Here is an 11,507-nt window from a genome sequence, read left to right as displayed (position 1 = left end):
GTGTTTCTGTGGATGTGATTGTAATAAAAATGTATATACGCCGATACCTTGCCTACGTACAAGTGATGCGCGGATAGAACACAGGATGAGGTCTCTGCTCTTGGTGGAACGCTTGGTTTCAATATCTTACGCGATGGCGAATGACCATCATGTCGCTGCGAGACAAATGGCCATGGCTAAGCCCTACTTCAGCAACGCATTTCCCGACGAATCCTTGTGCATATCAAAAAATCCATATCGGAGCTTAGCGCCGAAAATCGGTTACGCCTATACATGCATGTTCCACCATCTTGTTCTGTTCGAACATCCGCTTGAAATTGACAGCAAGGCAGAGGTCCCGACTCTCGCCGATCACAACAGAGGAACGGCCACCTGTTTTAACGCGACGGCCAATGTAACAAACGTGGTGTGGCCGGATCTGCCCCAATCTATTTCAGACCTTACTCGATGTTCAGCGGCATCCTGCATCGGTGGTTCGCAAAAAGAGCGCAACCGGGGGCTTGAAACCGGCGATGTGTATTTATAGGACGGTACGCCACAGCAGCGTTATCCAGCGCTCGTCGGTCTCTCATGCTCAGCAGCGCCCTCGAAATAAAGCGAAACGTTAACCCGTCACTCCCTGGCGCTTCGCGTGATGAAACGCGTTTTCAAACCAACGCGTCAGGGGAGATGAATTGCGCAGTCTGCGCATCAATAATCAAATAAACGAGGTGGCGATGGTCCCTCTTTCCCCCCCTCGTTTTGTCATTACATTTCGTCCAGTCAACAAGGAGAGAGAGAGAGAGAGAGAGAGAGCGATGGGGGATTGAGACAAGCACAGCAGGTGGGAGGGAGCGCGGAGGGAGGAAGGCTATGGGTAATAATCATTACGGTTGGGATCAAACTCAAAGCGGTCGCTGTGCCGTCCCGTGGGGAAAAAAAGAAAGAGGAAAGGGGACGGGCTCAGTCGGAGGCAGCAGCCCCAAGAAAGGCAAACAAGACGGGTATAAAGGCTGCAGGCGCTGCTTCCCGCTCTTTCCTCTTTTCTGTCTTCCGCTTCAGAATTCATCGCCGGCCGACTACTTCTACCAGCTCCTACTACTCTACTCTCTATCGTCTCTCTTCCAACCTTTGCTCTACTTTCTGACCCAACCACACCACTACACAACCGCAAGAATGAAGTACTCCGCTGTTGCTGCTCTCTTGGCTGCGTCGTCCTCGACTGTGCTCGCCGCCCAGTTCGATGTCACCGTTGCGTTCAACAAGACAAAGACGTACACCCCAAACAACTTGGTAGGTTTCCGGAAAGGAAGGAACTCAGTGCTACGTTTTGCTCCCGGCCTCCCAGGGACGTACGACTAACCAATTCAATTTTCTCTCGAATCGCACAGTCCGTAAACATCGGAGACACGATCAAGTTCACATGGGCCGGTGGTCCACACACAGTCACGCAGATGGGTGAGAACAACGACCCCTGCCTTCCCCTCACCGGCGGTATCGACTCCAAGAATCAGACCGCACAATCTACGCTCGGTCTCAAGTTCAACACCGCTGGCACGCGCATGTTCGGATGCACAGTCGGCAAGCACTGTGCAGGAGGCATGAAGTTGACGGTGAACGTCCTTGAGGCGGGTGCCCCTGCGCCAGTGGCTACCGGCTCCACCGGCTCCACCGACACTGCGGCTCTTCCCAGTGCAACTGCTCCCGCCGCCACGCCCGCATCTCCTGCCTACCCCGTCGCAACCGGCACTTCTACGACACCCACCGGCACAACGTCAGGAACCGTGCACACGATTATTGCCGGGCAAGGAGGTCTTACATTCACCCCTGCCGCGCTCACCATCAAGCAAGGCGACACCGTCACATGGTCCTTCCCCGGCAGCACGCACAACGTCAAGCAGACCGCCGACAAAGACAGCTGCACACCCATGGCCGGCGGTTTCCAGTCCACCAACCTGATGGGCGGCGCCACCTTCAACCACACATTCACTACCGAGACCGGCGTCATCTGGTACGTCTGCACGTTCCAGGGACACTGTGGACAGGGAATGAAGGCCGCTATCACCATCGACGGTACCACCGGAGCCACCACCAACGGATCAACGGCGACCCCCGCCGCCGGCTCCACGTCGTCTGCAGGGACAACTATCGTCTCCCTCGCAAGCTTAGCTGGTGCCGTCGCCGCCAGCGCATGGATGTTCTTGTAAAGACTTCCATCACTTTAAAAAGACCGCAAACGGTGTGTGAAAGAGACGAGGAGTATATATTGTACATCCCATACCCTCCCCTTCACACCGCCTGCGACTTTGTAAACTTCCTCTCCCCATATCATACATCCCTCCTCATCCTTTGTATATCACCCGCCTTCCCTCTCGTTTTTGTTTTCCGGCTTACCTTGCTTGATGTGAGGTGGTACGGCGTATACAGTCCTTCTCCTTTTGTATAGAAAACATGCATGTCCGACGCTTTAGATCGTTGCGGCCGTGCTTGTTGTGTATGTTTTTTGATTTTGTCACACAATATGAGCTATTACATGCTTCAGATCACTTTCTGTGTTCTCGACTCCGCCTCGTTTAAATTGCCGACTTCAGGTGAATGCGCTGGCTGGCAGGCCTGCTCGCTTTGGTTGTACCATTGCTCATCCGCATTTAAAGAAAGGACTTGTGACTCTCCGCTTGTCGTCGTCGTTCTCCCTTGCCCTCCCTATCTGTGTCTTATGCCACTAGTATGTAGGGTCGAAAATGACGTCCTCATCGTCGCCGACGCGCTGTCAAACTTCCCTTTTCAGAGTGACACACCAGCGGTCCCTGGGCGCGCAAAACGGGCACCCAAATCTCCAACCGTCTGGTCTTCTGCTTTTAGACCCCTTCTTTTCTGCAACGCAAACCGACAGCGAACCCCGATACCGTGCTGCATCTTACAATTCAAGACACGTAATACCAGTGCATCAACAAGAATGGGACTGGGACGCCTCTGCTCCTGTTTTGACCGGAAAGGCGACCGCATAAGCGATGACGAAGGCGGAGATGCTGAGACTCCGGTTACGAAAACAAAATGTAAGAGTCAGTGAAGACGTATGTCTTGCGTCCTGACGGCCAGAAACAGTGTGCTCAGCACCATATCTCATTCCGTATATCTTACAGCAAACGAAAAACAAAAGAAACCCAAGAAATCTCAAATTCACCCTGCCGACGCCACCACCACCACCTCCGCCGTCGACCGTACAAGCACGCTACACGGCCCACTCTCCCTCGAACCGCACTCCACGCCCAAACCCAGCAAAAAAAAAGAGAAAGCCCAGCAGAAGAAGGAAGAGCCGCATCCGTTTGGTGGTGGCGGGTCGTTGGATAGTGTCGCGGCCCCGGGAAAGGGAGAGCAGCCGCCGCCGGTGGATGTGTTGAAGGGGATGGTTGTTAGTGATGAGAAGGATATCAGGCCTAAACGGCGGGAGGAGAATGATGATGACTCTGACGATGCTGACTCGGATGATTCGGATGGAGATGATAAAGTGGCTAGCAAATCGCAGGGCAAATTGACGAAAACGCAGAAACGCAACCGGAAGCGGAGGGAGAAGAAGAAGGCGGCTGATGAGGCTAAAGCGACATTGTTGCAACAACAAAAAGTCGGGAACGAGAATGGGAAGGGGAACAAGGCGAAGAAAGGGAAGAAAGGCATCACCCGATCGTCAAAGTCGATCGACTCGGAGAACGAGCTGCATTCGAGAACCGGGTCCACTTCCTCCCTCTCAAGCACATCCTCCAATCCCCCCACTCCAAAACCAAAGTCATCCAAACCCAAACCCACCCCACCGCCCCCCAAACCCCTCCACATCGAAAAATCCCCCGGCCCACCCCTCCCCATGCTCGCCTTCGGCAGCGACACCCGCCCCACAACCAGCGAAAACCCTTCCACGCCGTCAGTAGGTGTCCGCGGCCTCCTCCAGCGCGCCAAACAGCGTCGTCAGCCTGTCTCTGAAGCTGGGGATGAAGCCGTCGTACCGCATGTTGGTAATCATATGATAGTCACGGATGCGGATGTGGGCCCGCCGAGGGATGGGAATGATGCGGTTTTTGTGCCGCCGGTGGGATATGGGATGATCGTGGATGGGGACGGGGAGGTGGAGGGGGTTGTGGGGCCGAATGAGCCGGTGAGGAGTGGGACGAAGTGGGGTGGGGGTGGTCGGCCGAAGGTTTTGGTGGAGAGGGTGGAACATCCGTTTGAGTCGTCGGATTGATGTGTGAAGTGTTGAGCACGATGACGAGGTGCATCTCGAACAGACAAATCCGGAGAAGCCATCCGATCTTCTGATTTCTATTACGAAAGCTGCCGCGCTCCGCTTTCGAGCAAATGTACATATACAGATTTTGGGATGGATGAACTGGGCTATCCTACAATATGACTCTACTTAAATTACGCAAAAAGGGTCGGGGTTGAATAATCAGGAGACCCCCTTCCGTTTGGACGATTTGCCGTCCTTCGATGTGGATTTCCGCTTTTTTGCTTTTCCATTCGTGGCCGATTGTTTGCCGCCGACCACCGAGATCTCAGCCCACACGTCGTCGTCTTCAGCTTCGCTCTCCTCGTCCCCATTTCCAGCTGTCGCAGTTTCGGTGGCCCCAACCTGGCCCTTCGCATTCCCAACCGCCGCCGTCTCCGCTTCGGTATCATCAACAAGCACCCTACAAAGCCTCTGCTTCAAATAAACCTTCTGCACCAACTTCCGCCCGCCCTCCAACTCAAACACCCTCAACAGCCGATCCAACCCCACACTAACCACCGTCTCCGCACCCGCCGGTATCGCCACATCCGTAACCGCCCCCGCTAACCCAGCATATTTCCCGACAACCTTCGCCGTCTTTGCCTTACAATCCACATTGACCTGCATCATCTGCCCCGTCGTATCAGAGCACACCGTCTTCACCACCCCTTCACTTGCGTTGTCTACGGGATACACAGCGAGGGACCGAATGGGATGCGTGCCAACCGTGATGTCGACGATAGGCCGCCGGGCGAGAGTGGTGTCGTAGATGCGGATCTGGTGGTGGCCGGTTCCGACAATGAGACGGGTTGCGGTGGAGTCGAGGAAAGCGAGCTCGGTGATCCAGACGGGAACGCGGATGTTGAGGAAGTCGTTTTTGACGTTTCTGGATGTCCAGTGGGCGGTCAGTTGGGTTGGTGGGGGTGTGGTGGACGTTTCTTCGGTGGTCGTGTTGGGGAATTGCTCGGCGAGGTTCCAAATTGTAAGATCGCATTCGTCGCCGCCTGTGGCGAGGAGGTGGGTGTGTTGTGGGTGGAGGCGGGCGCGGAAGGTGAGGGCGTGGGATGTGGTGAATGTCCCGGATGGGAGCGGCGATGTTGGTGCGTTGCTTTCTGGCGATGGGATGATGTGGACGAAACCAAGATCTGTGCATGCGACCAGTGTGCTGTGGGATAATGGAGAGGATATCAGTTTTCGATGCGCACCTTCAGAAACGCGCCCAAAGCGAATACATACCCTTCAACATCATGCAGCCCCACAAAGTGCTCCCCTTTCTTATACTTATTCACCACCACCTTCCCATCCTCTCCCCGCCTCTCCCGGAAGACCACGTGCTCTCTCACCACGCTCCCGTCCTCTAACCGCAAATACTGCACCCGTCCGTCCTTCCTCGCCACGACCACCGTGTCCCTCTGAGTCTTCCACACCGCCCAGCACATAAGCTGCACTTCGCCGCCACGGTCCATGGTGCCGAGAGTCGTGGTTGTCATTCTGGGACCGGCGGGTTCGTCGATGTCCTTTTGGGGCTTTTCGCTAGCTTTTCGTCGTTTAGAGGGGCAGTCATTCTGGTCGTTTTCCGGTGGTGGGGCCGGTGCTATTATTTTCGTGAGGCCGACCTCGTCCCCTGTTATGAAGCGCATGGTTTTTCCTGTTTGTTCTCCCTCCTAGACGTCGACTTGACGAGGCTTTTTTGAGGATCCTCGAATGCGAGGCCCCAAAACTTCCAAAAACGACAAGGGCAAAGTGCGTGAGTTGTAAAGGCACGCACGTGACAAAGCATGACTGACACGAGTAGTTCAAAGCGCTTTTGCTTTTATTAGTTGCCTTTCCTCCCCCAACGCTCTCGCCATCCATCTCAGACCCCCATGTGCGGCAATATTTCTGTCCCCGTCGTTGACTTAGCAAGCACCTCCTGCGTGAGTCTCCGGTGGTCCCTTCGAAATGGCGTCCTCCTCCGATGTGCGCGACATTCTGCAGTTGCCGGCGCCCGGGGAAGACGCGGGCCCAAGCACAACGAGCTCCATTAGGGCAGCGGTGAACGCTGAGAAGTCAAAGGAGAAGAAGGGCGGTATGTACTATATGAAGCGGGGATTATACGCAATTGGGGCATATGCAAGTCGGCAGTGCGAGGCTTGAATTTGCACCGTTCAAAAGCGCCCCATGAACTCTCTGCATGCAAAGTTCTTGTCTGACACCGCGGGCTCCATTTCATCCCGTAGACGCTCTTACCCGGGAACTCCTCTCTCTAACCGGAGGCGCACCTCCAGTTGTTATCGCAAAGAAGAAATATAAAGCAAGACCAAACTTCAGTAAGCAGATTACCGTGTCACCATGGTTCGTTTCCGCGCCCGAGAATGGATAGATATGAGATGATCTGGCCGGCGATGGAACTTGGAACTTAGGGTCTTTGGAACATTCGCAGGGTGTGGAAACCTTTCAAGAATCCCGCGCGGAAAGACGATCTGGAGCTGCATCACTGGGTGAAGGCGTCTGATGAAGCAGGTGACTATTACTGCTGCCCATGTTAGGAAGTTCTCGGCAAAGAGTACAAATGATTGATCTCTGTCGTCCCCAGACTACTACTTTGCGACGTTCAACAAACAGGTGGAAGTAGTTCAATATGATGACGCGGAGTACGACGCACACGTAAAAAGTAGGTCGCTCCGCACCCGCGCTCAAAGCAGCAAGCATCTGACTTTTGCAGTGCAGATCTCTTGATGACAGCGTCGACGCCATGGACCAGGGCCGAGACAGATCACCTATACGGACTTTGTAAAACATTCGATTTAAGATGGCATGTGATTGCAGATCGCTTCGAATGGCCCGGGCATACGCGGACAATAGATGTATGTGAACGAGTTCCTGGCCAGCAGTGTCGTGAGCGATTTATCGATGTTTGTCCGTAGGACCTACGAGAGCGCTACTTTGGCATCGCGCACGCGCTTCTGGCCGCTAGAGGCACCGCAGCCGTCGACTTGACGCCTTACAACTTCAACAAACCCCGCGAACTGGAGCGAAAGAAGAATCTCGAAATCTTATATTCTCGAACCGCTGAACAAATACGCGAAGAAGAACACCTCTTCTATGAGCTCCGCAGGCGTGAGCAGAAAGAGGACAAGCTGTTGAGGGAACGCGAGACCGTGTGGCAGCTGCTACGCGATAATGAACTGAAGGGATCGGTAGTCAAAGAGATGATTGGAACATCGCTGGCAGGTGGCCTGCCCACATCGGATAAGGCGTTGGATAAACTGAAGAAGAGGAGGTCGCTGACGGTAACAGGGAGGAGGAATACATCTGTGGATGCAGATGATGCAGCCACGCCGACATCTATATTACCCGGAGATGCTGGAACGGCTCGAAGGAGGAAAGTGAAGGACGAAGACTCACCGGAACACGAAGGTATGTCCGGCTCGATCCCGAAATCACTGGCAAAATGCATTGACGGACCTGATATCTAACCGCCCATTCCACTCCACGTAAACAGAACCCTCCGCCCTGATGAAACGCATGGGCCCCGGCGTCTTCGCGCGCTCACAAAAACTGCTGCCCGCTCCCAAAGCATCCCTCCTCCCGCGCATCCAAGACATGATGCGGGAGCTCTCCGTCGAGCACAATATCAAACCGCACATGCCAACCGCCAACGTGTGCGAGATGTTTGTCCAGCTGCAGACGAACTGCCAGACTTTGCTCGAGTTGAAGAAAGTTGGCGATAAGGTGGACTTTGAGTTGAATAAGTTGAGGATTAGGGCGAGGGATGTGGCGGGGAATGCGGCGGTTGATGGGGGGTCGTCTGTGGTAAGTACTCACGCGTCTGCGTTTGTGTTGGTGGTTTCACCGCAGCCCGCGGAACACCTGTCCTAATCTACGTTCTACAACCATGCTACCTCCTTTCAGCCACGGAAGCGCGCATCTGTAGGTACGCCATCGTCGTCCACCCCAGCCGGCAACGTGAAGCGACAACGAAACGGGTGAGAACCCTTAGCCGACAACTACCAAGTCTCCAGCCGACACCCTCCGTCATACAACGCACTTTACAGCTTCATTCCGGAGTGCATCAATGGGTCCCTCGAACTCCTTTTGATGCGTCAGCTCCACACCCCCCATGATTTTTGGTTATTGTTGTCCTGCGCACATTGGGACGACTGGCGGATATATCCAGATGTGCAGAAGGAATCTTTCGACGGAATTCCCGCGTACGTCACTTCCTGCCAAACGGAATTCGAATGGCATTTCTGCTTTACGATGGGGTACAGCCTTGTTGGAAGCTCCTGTATGTATCATATATATAACAGCTCAGTGGTCTACAATATATACCAGTACCCAACCCTCCTCCTACGTCGTTTACTCCCTAAAGTCGAGGTACCGCTGGAACTTCTCAGCATACGCGGGTTCGAGCACGATATGTCCGCTGGTGCCCAGTTGCTCGTACCAGCTCCTGACGATTCGGTAAAGGGAGTTTTGGACCACTTGGAAGGCAGACATCAATGAGGCGCGGTTCAAGGAGCTTAGGAAGTAGTTGCAGCGAGACGTACCTTGCAATAATATATACGCCTCCCTGACGATGACCTGGTTAGCCAACACCTCTCTCGCTAATGTGGGGTCGGTGTCCAGTGTGATGGGCGGTTGTCGTAATCTGTCCTCAAGAGCAAACTGGCAACGCAGAAGGGTTTGGATGATGTTTCTCAAATCCTGAGAAACACGTCCAAACTTGTCTTCTTCCGGATTGGTTGCAGCAGAGGTGACGAGAGCAGATATGCCTGTTGTGGAGACAAAAGAATGAGCATCCCTGTGCCGGGAGGGAAGAGAAGATTGACGCATTATACGTACTTTGGATGGCCCAAATCTGTATTTGCGCATCCTTGAACAGATTTTTCGACTGCCTCGTCACCGTCTCAGCAACCAACCACCTCCCGACCGCCCACCTCTCCACCACCGTCCGCATCAGCTCCAGCGTCTGCTGCCCCGGCGATTTATACATCTTCGGATGTTCTACCACCACTTTCGCTTTGCTGCCGGCGGCCTCGATCGGACCGCTGCGTCGAGCAGCAGGCGCAGCATTCGCACCGTTCCCACGTCTCCGAAGCAAAAGGGGCACCTCATCGCGTTGAGGATCCGTTGTCCAGCCCGTCGTTTTGATTTCGGAGGGAATCTCGGGCTCTGTCTGGTCGTCCCCGCTTTTCCCGCGGGACGGGCTGTCTGGTGGGTATAATAGCCTCTTTGCCGTATCTGTGAATTTGCCGAAGAGATCCGTTTTGGGTGCTTTCGGTTTGAGTAAAATCGCGGATGCTGCCTTGTGTTGCGAATCTGTCTTGGCTGCTTGCGCTTTGCTTTTCATCGCTACAGAGGAATGTACTACGTCAGTATTGACAACGACATGGATGAAAATCGGTGAAGCATACCGGTGGCCTTTCGCTGCTCGTTTTCTATCGCCTGACTCAACCGATCGATCGTCGCCAAGCACTCCGCGGACACGCAATCCCATGCTGATCGCTCCGAGTCGACGCCTTCCGTGTAAATCTGCGCTCGCCGTATTCTATCTATGCTGGTGATGCGCTTCAAGTGGCGATATGCCAGACACTAGGGATTTGGTTGGTCCTCTCGACACATCAGCAACCCCAGAAGCATTTGCAGAGGACCAACCTTCTGATAGACATCATTTGGAAGTGCCAGGCCAGTCACAAGTGTACCAATGGGAACGTCCGCATCGTCTTCGATGGGCTGGGACGAAGCAATGAGCACATCGACTATTTTGCGGAAAGACTCGATTCAACCCAACTCACCGCCGTGAAAGCAATCTCAAACCAGCGATGACTCAGCTCCCAACAAGAAGTCATCAAAAATGCCGAGAGAAACGTATGCACAAGTCGCCGGGGGTTGAATGCTTTGGGCCGATAGCTGTCGTATCTCGCCAATCTAGAAGATCACGTGGACTTAGCTCTTCATCAGACGGCGAATGGCCTCTCCACAAGCGGCTTACCCGTCGGGAGTAAAGACTTGCACTACCGCGGACACCGAGTTATACGCTGTGGATCCTCCCAACCAGTACAGAACTGCGTATTCCAAAGCAATCCTCGCGCTAGACAGAATGGCAAGCTGAAAGCCGGTCGCAACCTCCATCTTCAGACGCCTCTGCAACCCTGTTTGAAGACTCGGAAACGACAGTTGATCCCGCTCGGTCCACCGTCGAACTAATGCGTATGCGCTGCCGGCAAATATGCAGAACCCCACGAGAAACACATTGTTGTCGTTGAGCTGTGGCGGCAGGAGGTGTCTACACAAGGACATCGGGCATCAGTCTTCACCCGATCATGGCACGAGCTCATGCGATGGAGTACCATACCCTTGCGGATACAGCAGTAGGGAAGTCTCCAGCTGTCGGTCGTTTAGCAATGCGTATGATATACCGAGCGAAAGCGCCGACAATGCGTGTAGACCGACGGAGACTATGACATGGCGGTCCAGGAAAGAAACCGCTTCCAACAACCGACTGCTCGCGACGCGACGCTGAACTTAAGGCTGGGTGAGATCCATGAACAACACAGATGCTTTGCCATATTCCGGGCTTTCCATTTCTCTTTGTCCGGCGCACCGTACGAACCTTGAAGTCGGCTAGCCCGTGCCACAAGTATTGCTGCAACCGGTAAAAACGACAAAAAGCTAGCGAGCCATGTCGTCGGGTTGAAGATCTTGGTGATGAAACCTGAATTACAGCGCAAATCGAGTGAGGATTTCCAAATGAACCCGCAAAGAAGGACAGAGGTATCGTATTTACCAAAGCCAAGGAAGTCCCCAAGAGACAGGGACCATATGATCGTGAGGATGTGGATGGTCACGAATGGAAGCCACGCTAGGCGAGACACCCGTCTGGAAATGGCTGGCTCCAGCGCTTTGGCATATGGATTGGAGCCCTGGCTGACCATGGTGAGGCGACAGGGGTGGCCGTCAGTCGTGCGCCAAAGGGAAGTTGGGAGTGACTGGGACAGACAAATTCAGTGGTTGTTCGCTGGACGCATTCTGTTGCTGGCCTTTGCTTTTTGCGAATCGTTCCATGTGGGTTCCATGTGCAAGGCGAAAACGTTGAAGTCCAGATGCTCGCTGGGAAAATGTTGTGTGACGCAAAGCGCGCGGACCCCGTCAGTTTCCTCCGATCCCGACAGAATCCATCACACATGTAATAGTCGAAGATATGTGATGATTTCCCCATTGTGGTCCCATATTCTTGTAAGAACCATTTCACAGATCGAATGCCGACACTGTGAGCGATTCGGAT

At 54.0% G+C, this 11,507-nt stretch overlaps 6 protein-coding genes across 6 annotated transcripts; 4 read left to right on the top strand and 2 right to left on the bottom strand.

Moving 5' to 3' along the window:
* Positions 1-10: 10 nt before the first annotated feature.
* EV422DRAFT_541536 (uncharacterized protein) lies at positions 11-586 on the top strand. The gene has a single exon (XM_053071207.1). The coding sequence runs from the start codon at positions 86-88 to the stop codon at positions 524-526; it is 441 nt and encodes a 146-aa protein (XP_052922330.1). The 5' UTR covers positions 11-85; the 3' UTR covers positions 527-586.
* Positions 587-1,155: 569 nt separating this feature from the next.
* On the top strand, positions 1,156-2,186 carry EV422DRAFT_570704 (Cupredoxin; the record flags this gene model as incomplete). Its single annotated transcript, XM_053072904.1, has 2 exons — positions 1,156-1,272; positions 1,371-2,186. The coding sequence occupies 2 exons, from the start codon at positions 1,156-1,158 to the stop codon at positions 2,184-2,186; spliced, it is 933 nt and encodes a 310-aa protein (XP_052922329.1).
* Positions 2,187-2,796: 610 nt separating this feature from the next.
* EV422DRAFT_221579 (uncharacterized protein) lies at positions 2,797-4,336 on the top strand. The gene is made up of 2 exons (XM_053065474.1): positions 2,797-3,035; positions 3,123-4,336. The coding sequence occupies exons 1-2, from the start codon at positions 2,936-2,938 to the stop codon at positions 4,211-4,213; spliced, it is 1,191 nt and encodes a 396-aa protein (XP_052922328.1). The 5' UTR covers positions 2,797-2,935; the 3' UTR covers positions 4,214-4,336.
* On the bottom strand, positions 4,316-6,027 carry EV422DRAFT_221645 (uncharacterized protein). Its single transcript, XM_053065475.1, has 2 exons — positions 5,474-6,027; positions 4,316-5,402 (listed from the first exon to the last, which is right to left on the bottom strand). Exons 1-2 carry the CDS (start codon positions 5,875-5,877, stop codon positions 4,418-4,420), a joined length of 1,389 nt encoding a protein of 462 aa, XP_052922327.1. The 5' UTR covers positions 5,878-6,027; the 3' UTR covers positions 4,316-4,417.
* A 151-nt stretch (positions 6,028-6,178) lies between these two features.
* Positions 6,179-8,209, top strand: EV422DRAFT_570701 (uncharacterized protein; the record flags this gene model as incomplete). Its single annotated transcript, XM_053072903.1, has 8 exons — positions 6,179-6,305; positions 6,457-6,571; positions 6,660-6,739; positions 6,813-6,890; positions 6,947-7,083; positions 7,144-7,636; positions 7,722-8,032; positions 8,132-8,209. The coding sequence occupies 8 exons, from the start codon at positions 6,179-6,181 to the stop codon at positions 8,207-8,209; spliced, it is 1,419 nt and encodes a 472-aa protein (XP_052922326.1).
* A 351-nt stretch (positions 8,210-8,560) lies between these two features.
* EV422DRAFT_541528 (nucleoporin protein Ndc1-Nup) lies at positions 8,561-11,358 on the bottom strand. The gene is made up of 10 exons (XM_053071206.1): positions 11,010-11,358; positions 10,836-10,937; positions 10,578-10,746; positions 10,215-10,508; positions 10,018-10,150; positions 9,878-9,955; positions 9,637-9,814; positions 9,065-9,574; positions 8,770-8,994; positions 8,561-8,703 (listed from the first exon to the last, which is right to left on the bottom strand). The coding sequence occupies exons 1-10, from the start codon at positions 11,155-11,157 to the stop codon at positions 8,579-8,581; spliced, it is 1,962 nt and encodes a 653-aa protein (XP_052922325.1). The 5' UTR covers positions 11,158-11,358; the 3' UTR covers positions 8,561-8,578.
* Between the last annotated feature and the right edge of the window lie 149 nt (positions 11,359-11,507).

The sequence above is a fragment of the Fimicolochytrium jonesii genome, assembly GCF_025526975.1.
Source record: "Fimicolochytrium jonesii strain JEL569 chromosome Unknown EV422scaffold_28, whole genome shotgun sequence".
NCBI lineage: Eukaryota > Fungi > Chytridiomycota > Chytridiomycetes > Spizellomycetales > Powellomycetaceae > Fimicolochytrium > Fimicolochytrium jonesii.
Note: the sequence above shows the minus strand (reverse complement) of the source record. Positions and strands in the feature narration are given on the sequence as shown.

Coding starts and splice junctions, on each gene's coding strand:
- EV422DRAFT_541536 (XM_053071207.1), top strand. CDS start 86: ATGAGGTCTCTGCTCTTGGTGGAACGCTTGGTTTCAATATCTTACGCG.
- EV422DRAFT_221579 (XM_053065474.1), top strand. CDS start 2,936: ATGGGACTGGGACGCCTCTGCTCCTGTTTTGACCGGAAAGGCGACCGC. Junction 3,036..3,122: donor TCCGGTTACGAAAACAAAAT/GTAAGAGTCAGT, acceptor TATATCTTACAG/CAAACGAAAAACAAAAGAAA.
- EV422DRAFT_221645 (XM_053065475.1), bottom strand. CDS start 5,877: ATGCGCTTCATAACAGGGGACGAGGTCGGCCTCACGAAAATAATAGCA. Junction 5,403..5,473: donor GGGCTGCATGATGTTGAAGG/GTATGTATTCGC, acceptor ATTATCCCACAG/CACACTGGTCGCATGCACAG.
- EV422DRAFT_541528 (XM_053071206.1), bottom strand. CDS start 11,157: ATGGTCAGCCAGGGCTCCAATCCATATGCCAAAGCGCTGGAGCCAGCC. Junction 10,747..10,835: donor ACGGGCTAGCCGACTTCAAG/GTTCGTACGGTG, acceptor CCCAGCCTTAAG/TTCAGCGTCGCGTCGCGAGC. Junction 8,704..8,769: donor GGCGTATATATTATTGCAAG/GTACGTCTCGCT, acceptor CTGCCTTCCAAG/TGGTCCAAAACTCCCTTTAC.